The sequence below is a fragment of the Homalodisca vitripennis genome, chromosome 7 (genome assembly GCF_021130785.1).
Source record: "Homalodisca vitripennis isolate AUS2020 chromosome 7, UT_GWSS_2.1, whole genome shotgun sequence".
NCBI classification, from domain to species: Eukaryota; Metazoa; Arthropoda; class Insecta; order Hemiptera; family Cicadellidae; genus Homalodisca; species Homalodisca vitripennis.
The window spans coordinates 18,144,354-18,163,240 of NC_060213.1; the positions used below are offsets into that span (position 1 = coordinate 18,144,354).

At 34.8% G+C, this 18,887-nt stretch overlaps 1 protein-coding gene across 1 annotated transcript in view; it reads left to right on the forward strand.

Moving 5' to 3' along the window:
• The first annotated feature begins 6,258 nt into the window (after positions 1-6,258).
• The window catches only part of LOC124366940 (solute carrier family 12 member 1), a 227,806-nt gene continuing 215,177 nt past the window's right edge, over positions 6,259-18,887 (forward strand). Inside the window, exons 1-2 of the mRNA XM_046823553.1 lie at positions 6,259-6,406; positions 10,124-10,300. Coding sequence (XP_046679509.1) covers positions 6,311-6,406; positions 10,124-10,300 — 273 coding nt within the window. The 5' untranslated portion in view covers positions 6,259-6,310. The remainder of the gene's footprint in view (positions 6,407-10,123; positions 10,301-18,887) is intronic.

An 18,887-nucleotide genomic window follows, 5' to 3' on the forward strand; every position in this document is an offset into this window, starting at 1 on the left:
ATGTGAAAGCATTTTCTGTACTACAGCAGTTGTCCCATATAGTTATTCCATATTTTATGTGGGAATTGAAAAATGCATATTAATCAGTTAACAACTTATATGCAGTTTCTTAGTTTCCTAAGAATAAACACAAATTTTTACAAAGTTGCTCCACGTGGCAATCCCAACTTAACCTACTGTCAAGATGTATAACTAATACTAACTTAACTGGTTTCATATGTTAGTAAACTGTATGGTTTAATGAAAATTTTTTTCTATTTTCTGGTCATTTACTATACAACAATTTTTATCAAATCATTTTAAAGCTCTTTCAAAAGCTTGGCTTTCTTCTCTTAATAATATATCCAAATGGTGATTACTTTTGAGAAGTGTAGTATCATTTGCATACAGTATTGTTGTGCAAGGAACGTTAGAAGCCAAATCATTGACAACAATTATAAAAAATAGGGAGCCAAGGACAGATCCTTGTGGAACACCACTTTCTATCTTTTTTAAACTAGATCTGTCATTCCTCTGGACAACCATTTGATCTCTATTAGTCAAGTATGACTGCAGAAGCCTTAGCTCTCTGTCCCTAATACCATAGACAAACAATTATTTAAACAAAAGCTTGTGACAAATGCAATCAAAGGCTTTTGTTACATCAATTAATAAAGCAGAGGATGACAGTTTATTTTCAAAGTTTATTAGTATTTCATTGACCATATTTTCTACTGCTTTAATTGTATTTTTACTGGGTACAAATCCAAACTATTCAGCACAAAAAAGATTATTAGCAATAAGAAATGTATTTAACTGTTCCTTTACACATGATTCAAATATTTTACTTACTATAGGGACTAAAGAAATTGGCCGGTAGATTCATTTAATTTTTCACGTTTTTTTGTGATCTGGAGTCACCTTTGTTACTTTAGGGTATATACCTTGTCAGAGGCGTAGCTACCTTGGGTGGCACCCGGTGCGGGAGTTGGTGGTGTCACCCCATCAAAAGTAAAAAGCAATAAATTTTATATGATAAAGATCATGGACCATTTATTATTTAAATATAGAAGAAATATTAAAACAATAATAACTAAGACAGAAAAGGAATTGTTATACAATTACAATTCCTTCTTTCTAGCTTTGACAGCTGCAAACTAAGCAATAATTTCATGGAAATTTATATTTTGTATTGCCTCGTGTTCGATGGCTAATATACCAAGATTCGTAATCGATTGGGTCACTGTTGCCTGCAAATAGGTTTTTATTAATTTTAATTTACTGAAACTCCTCTCACATGAAGCGTCATGAATAATTTCAGTCCAATCATAAGATTTGGAAGAGATTCTGTAAAATCCCATTCTACAATAAACTGTAAAAAATCAAGTCTCCCAATCAGGAACGATTTATTTTTTTATTTGTACATTATTCAGTTGAGAGACCAGTTGGGTGTCACCCCAAAAAAGGTGACACCCGGTGCGGCCCACCCCCGCTGGCCCTCCTTTGCTATGCCACTGTACCTTGTTCTAGCATCATATTAAAAAGAAATGTTAATGGTTCCATTAGTACATAAATAATTTCCTTCATGACTCTATTAGATAAATCATAACAATCTTCACTGCAAGACATACTTAAACTTTACTGTTAACATACTTAATAACATCAATGGGTATAATTTTAGGTAATTCTAAGCAATATATGGGTCAACCTCGATTTTTCTCATATTACAATATAATGTTCCAATAGTCAATTAGAAAAGGAAATGACTAGAATTTCTTGCTGGAAAGCAGTTATAGGGAGCAGGCAACCGCGAGAATTACCTATTAGTGATCAGGGGCACTGACGTGATCTGGGCTTCAAATTTGGAACTACTCGAGTTAATTTTTTTTCTAAAAGAGCAAGCAGCGCGAAGCGCTGCGCAGCGGGCAAGCATCGTGCGTGATCTTCGTATATACTGAATTGATTCAGGCCAAAGGAATGACACAGATTCCTTTACCAGATTTTTACGGAGATTTTGTATTGGGCGGATTATATTGGTTTACTTTGCTTTCCAGCATGTAATTATGTGTTTAAAACTGTTTTACATACATTACCTACATTATATTGTAATATGTAATAACAATTTATCAGAAATTTTTAATAAAAAAAAGGATCACGCACGATGCCTGCCCGCTGCGCAGCGCTTCGCGCTGCTTGCTCTTTTAAAAAAAAAATTAACTCGAGTAGTTCCAAATTTGAAGCCCAGATCACGTCAGTGCCCCTGATCACTAATAGGTAACTCTAAGCAATATATGACCGTCTGGCGGTTGCCTGCTCCCTATAACTGCTTTCCGGCAAGAAATTCTACTCATTTCCTTTTCTAATTGACTATTGGAACATTATATTGTAATATGAGAAAAATCGAGGTTGACCCATATATTGCTTAGAATTACCTAATTTTATGCCACTCAAAAACTTTACAGACCCTATTTTGACTTTGAGAAAATTGATTTACTAATTCTATGGCGATCTATATGATAAATCCTTATCAGTGGTTACATTTAAATTAATCACGACGACACTCACAAAATAATTGTTAAAAGCAATGGAATCAATTAATATTTCTTGAGTTGTTTTTTTACAATTAAATCCCCCCATGACTAGGAACCAAAAATCCTCAACTTAGTTGCAAGTAAATAAAAAAGCTGCAATTCTAGTTGCTATGAATTTGAAATGCTATAAGCCTTACTGCTCTAGAATATGTACGAAACGCAAAGCATGAAAGTTCAGCCTAGACATGGATGACAAAAGGACAGATCTGCTACTAAAAGAAGAGAGAAATTCAAAACATGAACTTTACTGTAATACTTTTAAGATCTTCAGTTTATTTTTCATTTTATATATTAAAGAGTTTTTTCTAGAAGCTGCTTTAAAATGTATCTTGTCTTTTTTTTTTAAAGAAAAAAGGGGTTTTCCTAAGCAAGAGATTGTGTATACAGTTTATTCTCTCCTAATGTTTAAGTGAACTTGCAAGTTTAAAAATGGTTCCAATTACACTTTTGACCTTTTGTATTTAAAATTTTTTTTAAACAAGATCTACAGTATCAGTTGTGATGGGTAACCCCCACCATTTTGAATAAGATACATCAAAAGATTTTATTTTGAAAAATCCTCTAAGGGTTATTTATTTCTGTATGCAAACACAACACAAGTTAAAACAAGGAGGACTTTTTGTTCAAAGAATATTTTGTAGATCAATTATAATGTCTAGTGCGTCTAACACCATGTTGTCTCTCCAATAATTAAAATTTGCAAAATTTAATTGCTACAATGAATAGTATACCTCGAATCTCTTGGAAATGAGATATATTGTTTACACAGTCACTATCTTCTCTACACCTAAAATACTGTATATACTGGATGTCCACAAGCATTGAACAGATTTATGTAACTTGTTCATTGTTCAGCTTAAATAAGCTCGAAAATAAAATTATGAACACCAAATTAGGGCCTAAAAACAATTTCAGGCCAAAGCAGATTTACATTTTCTTAGAGAGGTGACTCATGAAGAATCTGGGGAAAACTTATAACATAGGCTTAGGTTATGTATATTATTTTTAAGATCTCAATAATACATACAATGATATAATTGCTCAACAAAATCAAATTTTTACAATCTTTGAGAGATGGAATATATTTTATATTTTACAGGATCTTCTCCTAACAAATCAAATTTGAGACAAGGAAGACAAATTTATCTACTACAAAAAAGGGTTCCACCACATCATTGTTTGCATTTTGTGGAGATGGAGCTTTAAAAGTGACAAAAGTTTGAAACTCTCATTTGATATTAATATTTTGTTACTTTTCTTCATACTAAATTTGTGTTTGAGTTCGTTTTATTTTACTAATAACAATAACTACGTACCTTCGTCAAAAAGTTCAAACTGTAGTCATACTATAGTTTCGACTTTTAATAAGTCATCTTCTGGTGTCGGTGTCAATAAATATTAGAAGGGAGGATTATCCATCTGAAGTTTAAAAGTCATGAACATAGTACAAACACAATGAATAAATAGTAAGAGAAACACAAAATTTCATAGGCCTATCACACACGAATACTAAACATTATAAGCCATCACGGCCGGCAGAAGACAGGACAACTGACACAGGTGATACCAGTTTCCGGTGCGCATCGTCGTTATCAGCTGATCGGCCAGTTGATTTTATTTTAGTCATGACCTATTTAATGGAAAAGACATTTCTTAGATACTTCCACAAAAAATGTCTTTTCCATTAAAACCCACCTACTTCCACCAAGGATACAAAGCAGAAAATGACCTATTTAGTTAGGTATCCAATTTATAATCTTTTAACTAACATTATTTCAGGGTTGTCCAAATAGCTTTTTTTACCATTGTAAACTAATTACTTCATCAAAATCTTTACTATCGTTTTCAAAGTCACATAACCTAGTTTTTATGGCGGTAAGAGTTGATTCAATGTGGTTATTGAGTTTAGCTCCAGTTCACCTTCCTCTTATTACTCTTACTGCAGCGTCTGGAACTTTCAGAGTGCACTCAGTCGTGTAACTGATGAGACAATGAGAATATCTATTCTACAAAATATAGTATAATCTAGTGTCGAGACGATGTGAAGAGTTCGTTTTGAGCTTCTTTGCGCCGACTTTATTTGGATCTATTCAGACGAATATTAGTACAGATTCTAGGAGTCAAGTCTGTGACAGCGTCAGATTCCAAATGCTACACTAAGGTCAACTGGAGCTAAATTGAACATTCACATTTTCAACTTACCCTATACTTATTTTAACATTTCCCATACTATTCGAGCTGTGCCTATAAGAAATACAGTCACTGATGGCATCATAGCTAGTTTTTTTTTCTATCTATATCATAATTATAAGTTGACTAAAACTGACTAGCATCAACATTAGCTAGCTATTTTACCGCCCATGCAGTTTTCCCCTCTCTCCTCATCCCTTTGTGAAGTCGGAGACTATAAACTTGGGGCAGAATTATATAAGCAGAAGTAGTTTTTTATGTCGAAAATATTTAAAAAAATATTTAATTATATATACTCATCGATATAATCAACCAATAATAATTAATCTGAACAATAACTAAATCCTCTGCACCAAACTGTACACACATTTTCATACTCTCAACATAATTTGTTCTATACGTAACTTCTTTTGAATATAAAAAGATATTTAACTTTAGAAAACTATACGAAATAACACTAAAAGATTATTTACTGCGTCTTTCTCAATTTCAATATTCTTTGTTTGAAGGTTATTTTTGACGATGGAAGGACTGTGAAGGAAACAGGATTTTTCCGGACATTTGCCATCGTTCAGTGAAACAAGAAATCAGTAACACTACGTTTCGAGATCTACAATCTGATCTCTTCTTCAGGTAAATAACTAACCTAATACATAATTACAAACTGGGTTAAAATAAACAAATCTTACCAAAGCGTTGTGGCACGCCTAAGGACGTCAGGACTATCAACTGTCTTAATTTTATCGTTTGATTAATGGCTAGGCCTATAGTTCCTTTATTATTTATGACATTACGTAATTATTGTTTACGCAAATCCTATCAATTTGAAACATGTGACTTTAAGTTAGTATTTTACAAAATAATGTCGATATCAATTGATAGTTCTGGTATTCGATATATAAAGTATCGATGATTGTAATAAGCGATATAAAATTCGGGCCCGCTTATCGTACTCTGCCCCGTATCAATTACCAAGAATGGAATCTCAATTTATTCTCTTATCTGAACATCTGCTCTCAAGGACCATAAAGAAAAGAAAGTCAAAGACTGATAAGCCATTGCTTTGTGGTCTAAGAACTCACATAATAAGAGTTTTAGAAGTCTCTGAGAACCCTTGATCGTTATAAGTTCGTAGTATCATTCTTGGCTAGTAGATCACGTGATCCATTTCTCTCAAGCAGTTCAGTCAGCTGTTCCGAGTGTGCTAATGAATAGGCGCTAATTGATCCACCTCGCCAAAGTTAAAATTAGCCCACACTTTTAATTAAATCTTTCGATTCGAAAACTGTGCATACGAATGTGCGCAAATAAACCCCAAGGTCATATTATTACACTACCGATGTGCTGCTGTAACATTGTTTATATTTATAGTTATGTTAAGTTGTTATGTTCTGGTTAAGTGGCCGTAGTTCCATCAATCAAAGTAGTAAGTCCCCCTCCCCCTCACCACGCCACCACGAAAGACAACAAAAGACGCGACACTCCTACTGTAGAGTTTTAGTTGCGTTCGTGTGTTCGCGTGTGTTAGTCGCGCTCTCGTTGCTCCCGGAATGTCGAACCGACGATCGTCGTTCCTGGACCCCGAGCGTCGTCGTTTCCTCGTTAAGCGAGTATCCCTCGCGCCTGGTCCTGATCCTGACGATGAGGTAGTTACATTGTTACAAGAAAAACATATGACAAGTCACCAATTTGTGTTCTCTGTAATCTAACCTCCAAACACTTATAGCCTACCGGCTTCTGTTTATTATTTAAAGGCCTATGTTTATTTCAAGTACCATGAAAACCAAAATAGGAATAAGAATAAGAAATATTTTATTCCTTCAGTATTTAACTATTAAACTAATATAGACTTTTCCCTGGGATTACTAGCCATATTATTAAATACCTATGATTTGCAGAACTTAAACTAACGTAATTATTTATATATTAACAGTCGATAATTGTCAACTTCACACTGTAGCGTTCATAATATAATTAAATGTGAAACATTACAACTTCTTTTCTCTTGACAAAAACACACACACCTAGCACAAAAATTTAAACAAAAGTGAAAATAATAGAAATAATAAAGTTACTTAAATGTAATAAAATTTAGAAAATGAATTGTGTACATATTTACAAATAAAACATATATCTTCAAAGTGGATTAGAAGAACCTGTCTGACTAACCAATAACCTCAAGCAAGTCACTTATTTTTGCTTTTATATATGTGTTGAATCAGCAAGTTAAAAAATTATCGAACTAACTTTCCCTTGTAAGCATTTTCCTCATTCGCCTTCTCTATGTGCTAAAAACATCACATGTTTGATATTTTAATAAAATAATAACTAAAAACACAGTTAGGACTTAACACACGATATAGAGGACAGATGTGTATTCTTGAACGTCGTGTTCCCTTATAATGTTACACACCACTCATGATCATGTTATTTTTTTAAATACAATCCACTGGAAACAAGATAACTTGATGTAAGTTATCCGAGAGAAGCGACCGAAGCGGCGAAAACAGCAAGCTGAGGCAGGCACGAGAATTTACATTTTTAGTTATAACTATTCGGTAATTACATCTCGGGCTACTAGTTCATAACATGTATTTTTGTTTTATTTCGTGTTTTTCGCAAAACAAAAACCAGTCCTGTAATGAACATGGTAGTGTATAAAACACAGTTAAAAATTTCTGTATAACACCTCAAAAATTTATTAACCTATAGAGCATCAAGCTACTTGTGCAAAACAATGCTAAATGGATAAAAATACATTCTGTTACATTCTAGAAATGCTGGACATGACTGGGATATGCCCTTGCAAGAGTGTTTTTTTTTTTTTTATTTTACATTAAAACTCACCAAAGGGCATGTTAGGTGGCAGTGAATTCAATTGTCTAATGCCCTTATAACAAAAGCTTTTTGGAGTGTTACTGTATATACATCTATCTATATGTACTGAGGTAATACCTATACCTGGTTTCATAAGCATAAAAATTCTTGGCCTAGAATGCAAGGGAAGGTTATGTTTGATTTAAATTAATGTATACGAGTATAACTCACAAGGATGTGATAACAGTAAGAATTCCTAGGTTAATTTATACTTGACAAATGCTCCAAACCGAATTGATAGAGTTTGATGTTATTGGAACTTTGCATTGTACGTGTCTATAGTTGAATGGAAACAAAAAATTGAATGGAAACAAAAAATTATCTTCTACACAATCACAATTATCACACATTATCTACACAATCAAGTCTAACCCGTCAGTCAATTTAGGGTTGCCGAACTTTCTGCAAAATAAATCAGAAGAATGTGCTTTCGCTACGTGACTTATAGGTTGGTTGTAGTCACAGACATTGAATTCACCCACGTTAATGCGAAAATTTAGTAGGGCCCACTCCTTCCTGGAGAGATTCATTCCACTACCGGAAATGTTGCACGGAGAACCATCATGTGATTTTGATGTGCAAACCTTCTCCAAATTTGCCCAATCTGTTTCGGATGGAAGTTTCCTTCCAGGATGGTAACTGTAAGGGTGGTTCCCGGGACCGTATGTGCTTCGGCCTGTTGGGAAATGGCTAAAGTAGAGACAGGCATGATCTTACTATGCTCTTCGATAATTGAGCAGTTTTGCGTTAGTCCTCAGAATAAGCGATAATGCACAACACCGGGAAGTGAAGTTGCTAAGAATTAACACTAAGTTTGAACATTTAATGCTCTATTGACGAATTTCTCAAAAGGCAAAAGTAAAGATAGAGTTGGACAAATTTAGTTTGTTGAAGAAGCAAAGGTAACAGTGCAAACATGTCAAGGTGTTGCCTAAAAATGAGTTTGCAAAGAAGTTATCGAAACGCAAAGATTCTCAGAAAGTCTCAAAGGGTAACCGTTCTCTTCGCTTTGAGCTTTAAGTTTCGGATTCCAAAAAAGTAATTTACTGTATTCTTCTCCGTAGGGCGTTCTTAGTAATGACTATCATCATCAAAATGTGGGAATAGATCGATGACCTAGTTGGCGTGATCCTATTGTCGTTCTTTTTAGAACTAATGAACATGCCGAGTGGACATACGAGCCTTGGAACTTGGAAAATAGCCTTGCTGCTGATACTGCTTGCCAAAGACTTTACCAAACGACAATTTAAAAATTGGGCAATTTAAAAGTTGGTAAAATGAGGAGCATGGTCGAGTCAAAACAGGAATAATCAATACAGAACGTTTGGAATAGGTCCCAAAGTCAAACCAGTTCGATGCTGCACTACGTCTGTGCCTAACATTCGCTACTGTCGTATGAGTATAATTAGTTTTTAAACTGTCAGAGAGTTATCTAGCGTAACTCCCACAAATCGAGTTTAGAGATGAAAATGACAAGTTCCTTCTACGTAGACCAAAGTCGAATAGATTTAACGTAACAGTCCCTGTTTTATCTCTCCCAGTGGGCCCTCTTCCTACCTTTTTGGACCAAAGGACACAGAATTCCCAAAACCTTATTTTTATATGTTATGTTTTGCTTCAGTGGGATCATAATTTGGTCTAACAGAGGAGCTTGCAAAGTTGATATCTTCTTTCCCAGTGGAGGAAAATACTGGAGGAAAATTTACCTTGACAATGAATTAACTCTTGACATTTAAAGGGTGAAATTGACCTAAAATTTGTATTAAAACCTAGTTAGGCGTTTTTACTTCAAGATATTGTGTTCTAATAATAGTTGATGGTTTATTGTAGCTATTCCCAACAAATCTTTGGAGTCTAACTCTGTATCCTTGTTCTGTGATACAGTTACATGTCCTTTGTCATGGCCTTGTTCTCTGTCATGCTTTTCCCGCAATATAATTGTAAAGTGTAGTGATTGGTATTCCCTAGCCTTCAAGATCCAAACACCCACCACAGCTTCCTAACCTTTTCCTGGCTACTTTCTTACGGCTGTTACTGTACAGGTCGAACCCCAAGACGATGACGATGCCGTGGAATGCCCCAGCTTCTACGCCAGAAGTCTCCGCCGTATAACCCGTGAGACTCTTCCAAACACCCACCATAGCCTCCTAACCTTTTCCTGGCTAATTTCTTACCGCTGTTACTGTACAGGTTGAACCCTAAGACGATGACGATGACGTGGAATGCCCCAGCTTCTACGCCCAAAGTCTCCGCCGTATGACCCGTGAGGCTCTTCCAAACACCCACCAAAGCCTCCTAACCTTTTCCTGGCTACTTTCTTACCGCTGTTACTGTACAGGTTGAACCCCAAGACAATGACGATACCGTGGAATGCCCCAGCTTCTACGCCCGAAGTCTCCACCGTATGACCCGTAAGGCTCTTCCAAACACCCACCATAGCCTCCTCAACTTTCCCTGGCTACTTTCTGACAGCTGTCACTGTACAGGTTGAACCCCAAGACGATGACGATGCCGTGGAATGCCCAAGCTTCTACGCCCGAAGTCTCCGCCGTATGACCCGTGAGGCTCTTCCAAACATCAACTTCTACCAACTCACCGTAGGCGCTAAACGTCCGGGTCTGGAGGAGCTGCATGAGGGAGTCCACTACACCAATCATAACCAGGTTACAAATTTGGACTACTAACATCAACATGGCTTTGAATTAATTTTTAAACCACGGACAATAATAATTTAAACACGTTTAAGATCAGTCACGACAAATAATTGCAACTGCAGATGGGTTCAGATGTAAATCTCCTTCGTGATCTGATGTTGCAATACCGCATTAAAAGCGCTGACCTTCAACTGTCTTTCAAGAACAAAGCATCGCAGACAAAACCACGCCAAGGCTGGTAGAGCTTCGTCAATAGATGTAATGAACATATATTGAACAACCAATCTGTTTATGTGTTTTATCTTACATATAAAAACCTGCTATAGTTGCGGAAATAGTAAAATTATTTTACAGCTGCTATTCTCAACGTCGCAATAATATTAAAGTTTAAGCATTGCACAATCAAGGAAGCAACGTACACTTTTGACACCAACAGCTGTGAAATGTATAGTCTTTTTATTTACTACAGTATGATATACAAAATAGTTATTTTTTCCGGTACGGTTTCTGTTGAGTTCCAAAATTGTAATATACAGAAGCTATTGCTAAAGTACTTCGGTAGATGCTAGTACCTTCAGGAGATAGTTAATGAAGAAATCACTAGGAATCGTGGGTCATTCTAAAACGATTTTAGGAAATTGAAATCCCACGGAAACGTAAAAGAAAAAACACGTCGAACTGAAGATCGAAGTTAGAACGTTGAATCAATCTGCGTATTCTCCATTAGTCGTTTTTTCCAAATTTGTCGAGGTCTTTTAGGTCAGTCAAGGTCTGCACGCGTAGACACTGCTGGAAAGCTGATGAAGGTTCTTCAGAACCTGTTAGCGGTGTCATTAGCAAGTTGCCTGCTTAGATGTCCAATTTGAAATCTTGGACCAGGATCAGATTGTGAATCTCCTTCGTGGACCATTATGGCTTGGAAGGTTCCTCGGACCTCATACAAAGAGCAACAGCCGAATAAACGAAGTTCCTCCAGTGAGTAACTGGCCTGGTAGAGACTCAACATCAATGAAAGAAAGGCTCTGTTTATAGCTAGATTTGAACTTTTTAGTGAAATTGTTAGAGGATTCAATGTGTCACAAGTGAACCAGCCTGAAGACAATTCAAAGTGTACATAGCTGACTGTAACTTCTAAAGGTGAATAATCCAGAGATTTGATCGGGAGATGTTCTACCATATTCATGTTCAGAGATATGCTACATAGTAACTACATATTTTCTCTAAAATAATTATGAGACTACCCAAATAAAGATATATCCTAAGATCAAAATATATTGATCATTGACAAGTACTAGGAGTTTCACTGTTGTTTTGTTCAAAACATGATTATTACATTTTTATGGTTATGTACCGTTAGGGTACTTTCATCTCAGATACCTTTACTATGTACAGATCTGCAGTTGACAATTTACAACGCCTATTGCACCGGGGGGGGGGGGGGGGGACTGGAAGCAATAAAGTTATTGCGGTTACCTTTCTCAATTATTTTATTGTAATGTCCTCGTCTTGGAACTCATCTTTAAACGCTGTTCGAGAAAATATATTCCAGGGAATATGACGATGGGTAACTATTCTGGGTTGTGTCTAGGACGAATGTTACTTTGCCCCTAGATGTAGTTTTAATCCACTATACTTTATAGAGGTAAAGATTTATATAAAATATACACCTGTTATATATTTCAGATTAAAATACTCTCTTAAATTCTTATCTGTGTTATAAAAAAAAAACTAGCATATATTTCATATTTGCTACTGCATTTCATGTAAAGCAAGAAAACGCGTTCTGGGAGAAACTAGCTGGTAACATACTTTGCGTCAACTAATACATGCTTGAACTGATTGTATTGCTGCCGCCAAATCGACGTCAAGTTATTTCTATTCTCTGTTCTCTGGCAGACGTTTGAACATTTCATCATTGCAAAAATTTCAGATGTAATTCTGGACTTTTCTATTACGATATTTGGTTTGACTACTCAATTCAAATGACTGAATTCACAGCAGAAATAACCGAGAACTATGCTATTGAATATATGTCTCATGATCAAATAGATTTTGCAAACCCAACATAGTTGATGTTCACGAGAACTCTACTTTTTTTAAATTGTATTTTAAGGAACTCATAAACTCGAGTCGGTATATTGCGTTGATATAGGAAACGTTTTCTAGTTGACAGTTCTTTTTCGTACTTATATTGTATTTTAAAGAACCCAAAAATTCGAGTTGGTATGAGCAAAATCCAAGAATACTCCTCACAAATGCGTTGATGCAACACAACGTTTGCTGGTTTAAAGATCTTACACATATTATATTGGTACATCCACAAATGTGTCATCGCGTAACCAAGTTATTCTCACCATTCATATGTTTACCAGGAAATAATTGTTCTAAGCTTCTTTATCACACAGATTGAGACCTTCACAGAAACGGTTGCTCTTGAGATGGATGACTTCGCCTCTCAGAGTAAACAACGTCGTTGACCGTGAATTGCCTCAACTCTTGAGTTGCATTTAGTTAAATACGGAAGCGAAGTTACACGTGCTTTATGTGAATAATGATTAATGGGTAAATGGTCATTAATGAACAATGGAAAATAAATTGAGAAGATTTATTTGACATAACTAATCAATTTAGCAATAGCCATTGCAAGATGTACCATCAAGAAACACATCTTATTTCTTTAAATTGTGTAATTTTACCTACATCACAATTCAACATCCATCGATTTTTACAAGCCTTTCCTTAAGCCAGATATTACTACATTAAATTATACATAATTTGAGTTGAGTTGATACTCTAGTGTCTGTTGAACCCTCAACATGCTTCTTCATTGTCTCCTTTGTAAGTCTTACGATGTTTCGATTTTCTCCTTACCGTATTCGCTGGATGAAATATTTCTTTTGGAAAGAAAAAGTATAGTGTTTTAATGTTCTCGTTGATTCTAGCTGATCCTATTTGGATTGCCATCAGTGTTATTTGGACAATGGAGGGACTTGGATCTTTTTACGTGGATCCTGATAGTTTCCAAGCTAGTTTGAGATCTGCGAAAGGAGCTTCGACTTTCTGTTCTCTCTTTTTTAGTGTTATATTTATAATATTACTGAAATTCATTATCTATAGCCTCGGAACTGTATAATTAATTAAAATACGGTACTATTCTCTCTCAAAACAGTTCCAAAAGTTGTAGGTTCCACTATATGCTTCGGAACGAAGGTTCCATCATCAAGTGGTTAAAAATAGTTAAAAGTGTTTCACATAGGGTTGTCAAAGCTTTAAAATTAAAAAAAAAATATCAGATACACTACAACAAGATAAATAGGGACATTTGACAAACGAAAATTACAATGGCTGGCCTACGAACACACATCACGGTCAGGCACTTTTAATATTAACCTTTTTACAAACCTGATGGTGAAACTTTCGTTCCAAAAGGTTTAATGGAACCTACAACATTTGGAACTGTTTTGACATGGTATATTATCATATTTTAATTAATATTCTTAGATTTTTTTTGGTTTCGGTTAGTCCTTAAATTATATCAGCAATTCTACATTTTGTAACTTTCCTACAATTCTACGTATTGCCATGGTATTGTTAAGCTGCATGGTTTTCCTCAAATGTATCTAAATTTTGGTGAGAGATAAATTCAAAATTTTAAGTTATAAAGCTCATTGTGTGATCTATAATACAATTTAAAATGAGAAAACTAAACACCTCATCAAAACCAGGGAATGTTTAAAAACTTGTTTTTAATTCACGTGTTTTATGAATAAAAAATGTCCTGCTTATTTTAGTGCGATTACAACTACTAGTAAAATCAAAGAAAAACGCCGTTCTTACACTGAATTAAAGTAAATATTACATTATCGATTATTGCTACTTTAAGTTGGTTTTGAGGCAGTTTTTAATGCTGACCTTTGTACACATTTAGAGTCAAAGGAGTACACATTTGCTCTAAATCTTGATATATCCTGTCATATGAAAAATAAGATATATTAAAGATAACTCAAATAGGATATCCTTTTATTTTTCGGCATTTGGTTTGGAAAAATGTGTTATAGAATCAAACAACCAATTAAGTGAAGAAAATTAAAATTGTATAATTTAATATCTTAAAACATGTAAATGAATCAAAATTGTCTGCAATTTTCCTTTCAAAACCATTCACAAGGTAGTCGGTTACAAACTTGTTTAATGCTCTATATAATTTACGTTGTTTTATAATTTTAAATTTCCTGTTTTTTAACAAAACGTTTAGGGTTTTCCTCTCGAAAATCCAAATTGAAAATTAAATTGCATACTGAATTCGGAATCTCGTGAGCTCCAACAAGGAGCATAGATACTGCACATATTCAGCAAGTAGATTAATCTGAGTTTTATTGGGTAGTCCTGATCAGTAGGTCGCTAGAAGATCTACCATAGAATCACCACGATACCGGACAATTCACCGTGCACAGTCGGTAACTATTGGTTGCCAGTCTTCATTTCAATATGTCACAATACCTACCCAATAAAACCCAATTTGTGCCAATTAACTCTCGCCCAATCTCATTTGCTATTATTCCATCTTTAATAAGGTTGGCGGCAAATTGATGAGATGTATGCCTGAGACGCGCGTGGGTGTTGTGCATAGTTTCAGTAATTTACGATACCCCCGTCACTTGTTTTTGTTAACCTTAATGCATATCTATATTGCCTTAGATAAGGGTAACACATTTTCTCAATATTTTATATTTTGAAGCCTATTGAAGCTTTTAATGTAGACTTTTGTGAAGTCATATATATGGTCCTGTAAGACCAAACAGAAAATTGTTTCCATTTTTTAAGGCTGTACTTTCCACACCAGTGCATTTGATATTTTATTCTAAACGTTTTAACGAAAAAACGGTCGAAAAAACCCGTTTGACCTCCCCGAGAATTGAACCCGTAACCTTTCAGTGTTAACTTTACCCATAAACTACGGTGAAAATCACTTGTAAATTGATTGACGTTGATAATTGTTTCTCAAAACAAATAGTAGATAATATAGCCAATGTTTGGTTTTATCTGCATTAAATTTAGACAGCAAAACAAATCAATTATCAGCAACAAAACTTACAACTGATTAACGTTGATAATCGTTTCTCAAAACAAACAGAAGATAATATAGCCAATGTTTTGTTTTATCTGCATTAAATTTAGACAACGCAAAACAAACCAATTATCAACAACAAAAATCATGACTGATTAACGTTGATAATCGTTTCTCAAAACAAACAGAAGATAATATAGCCAATGTTTGGTTTTATCTGCATTAAATTTAGACAACAAAACAAATCAATTATCAACACACCCACGGATAAGTTTTTATTTATTACGATTTTTTCGTTATCAACTTATAGAAAAAATACCGATTTTGAAATGCGCTTATAATATATGACTTTACACTCAAACAAAGTATTTACATGTTCTGAGTAAGAATGTTGTAAAAGGAAAGATTAAAACATAAATGCATTTTGTTATATATGACTTTTTTATTTGAGCGCTTAGTCGATTACACTCTTGTTCTCTCTTCCGACTGTGGAAAGGTTGACGAAAAAAGACACGTGAAGAAGAGAGACACTCGTTGACGCTACTATCTTTAGCGCCTGAATGTAAACAAACTGTGAACGTTTTGCCAAGTACAGCGCAAATGTTCTGGACCAGGTCAACTGAGTAATCGCGAATAGAGTAGGCCAACAACCTTAAGTAACATATGAGTAATAAACTCACCCGGAAACCTCGTTTTATCTTGGTAGAGGTAGTGGTGTGGTCGCCCAAATAAATTTGTTCGAACTTTCAAATAAAATCTCTCTTACCAAACATTTCCAAGATCCTAAACTACACCCAGGTTGAAAATAGCTGTATGCAGGAAACACAGTATATTTATCACACATTATCTATTTTTGACTGGAGAGAATTTTTGAGAAGTCCCTGTTAGTATCAGGGACTTCTCTTGTATTTTGGATCTGTATGGATCAGCTGGTTTCCTGTTAGTATTTAATTTTACAGTTGATTTGTTTACTATGTTTTCAGTATTTTAATTGTTATGTTGTTCATTCATCATGTAATTTTCTTTGTAAACTTGTATTCTTGCAATTTTTAAGTAGCGATCAAGAACTTTTACTGCGTTTGAAAAAGCGTTTGGTCAATCAAAACAAAATAATTGAACACACTTTGAAAGCAACAAGCGAATCAAGGTAAACATGACTCATTTTTTGAAATTGTTTCAACTTTTGGGTCATTTCCCATCATTAGGAATAATACTGTCTACGCCTTGAGTAACATTTTAAAGCGTACATTGAGGATTTAGAAAAAAAAGAAACGTACATTTTGTCTATAATTGTTAGTTTTAGATACATTTAACTTGCTACAACACTAATAGGCTGACTGATGTAGGAAACCAAACGTACCAGGACATTTGAGAAATTTTCAAAGTAATTTGTTTCAAAAACACAGTTTTAGTTTTTCGTTAAAAATTTCTGAGAAGGACAATCATATTCAGGATGGATAACAAATCTACATGGAAATGCTCATTCTTGTAGTTTTAAATGCATGAGATAAGGTTGAAACCAATTAGTAATTGATGATTATATTAGAGACGTTAAAGTCCTATATACCGTCATGATTTCGTCCGCACTCAATCCTTGTACATGATCAATCCCACATTAAGTGGTTTCCAAAATCGCATGAAGGTTTTTGGATTCACTCTATTTCTACGATCATTCATTGGTGACGAAACCTGCAGTAAACAAATTGTTTTCTGAAGTTGATAAATCATGGGTATGACATGATTGTAGGAGGCACAAAAAGGCAAAAGGATTTTCCCACCTTTTTTGCAGGATAATCCCAAATAACCAAGGAACAATGGATTACGGAAAATAAGTAAGACAAGTCTACACTTGTCTGTTAGAAATACTCAACTCAGATAAAGTATTCGAATACTTGTATTCGCATTGAATATACCGAATCAAAGGTGCTTTTGAATATACCGTATTCAATTCTTTTAGGTATTCGATTCTCCCGTCACTAACTCTCCTCTCCTCTCATCCAGCTTGCGGCTGCTCAGATATTTGCTTCTGTTTAGATTTCTTTGCGAGCGGTTTATCTTTTTATAGTGATTAAATAATTGGCAGATGTTAATTAAAATAAAGTAATATGCAGATGTATGCTTGTCACAAGTTTCTAATTAGATTTTTACTTCGGAAGAGCGACTATATTTACAGTGGTTACCTCTAGAGAAAAGTGTTTCGAAAAGCCTGAAACATTTTAAATCGCACATTTTTGAATTCCGGATACTGAAAATATCCAAATCTAAGTTGTATAAAAACGTGATTTTTAGGAGGTTATCATGTAAAAAATGACACAAAAGTTGTTTTCAAAAAGTAACAATGAGCTATGCTTAGAACCGGAGAAGATGTATAAAACACGTTGAGGTAATTGAAATAACGATATTCGTTCATCTGAATGTTGAATAGGATCATGGAACTTCGCAAATCGTTGAGTGTAACGATTAAAAAACGCGGCGTTTCGATGACTGTAATCTACTTTCTCCTTCAGGTACACGATATTAAAACTTGAGTTTGTTTTTGATGATGGAAGCATTGTGAAGGAAATAGGATTTCCTGACATTTCCTAGCGTTCTGTGATACAAAAACGTTCAGTGATGGTGTTTTTCGCCGCTATTTTGTTTTTGCCATGACAAGTACCATTTACTATTGGCCTACGGTCAGTTCTATGCGGTAGGTCGATGAGTGCAGACCTGTTGGGGCCTGTATTCTGCACTTTTATAATTGGCGTACTGTTATTTGTAGTGCATGTTTTAGAGTTAGTCTACATGGTGTTAACACACAACTGGTTGTATGACTCCTGACTTATGCCAGTCACAACACTCTGGTATGATTTGTTTATTTGAGCTTAGATTGTAGTATTGTGTTGGGTTAAATACTCATCTTAGGAAGAGATCAGATTGCAGATCTCGACAAGTAATGTTATTGATTCTTTTGGACCTCTAAACGATGGCAAATTTCCGGAAAGTCCTGTTTCTTTCACAAGTATATTCAACAGAGTAAATATATCAAAACATACCGATGAACATATGAGAATCAAAGTTTTAAAAAAACTTGTACGTTCAAAAAACTTATTTGTACGACAAAAGTTAGGATTCCAATTCTTAAAACAAAGATCCATAACCGTTTTATACCTTCAATTGATACTTACAAATCTCAATCGTCAATAATAAACGTCAAATAATGAAATTAGAGTTATTAACTTATTGAGACAGGTTAAATACTTTTATTGTTTGTTGTTGTTATTTGTACAGCTGTTTTATAGGGAGAAAATGGTGTGGTGGGGTCCGTAAAAATGTTAATTAATTGTACCTGTATAAAATAACCTGTTATTATTTCATATCGGGGTGATTTTTCAGGAACATCACCCATGACACAAACGTGGTTGTTTCCTGCACTGCCCATCTCCCTTCCGCCAGAGGTTACCACAGAATAAAATAGTTCTGTTCTGATGTTTTTCGTTCTTATAATAGAAGGGTAGAGTGCCAAGTCGTCCTGAGTGCCAATTTGGC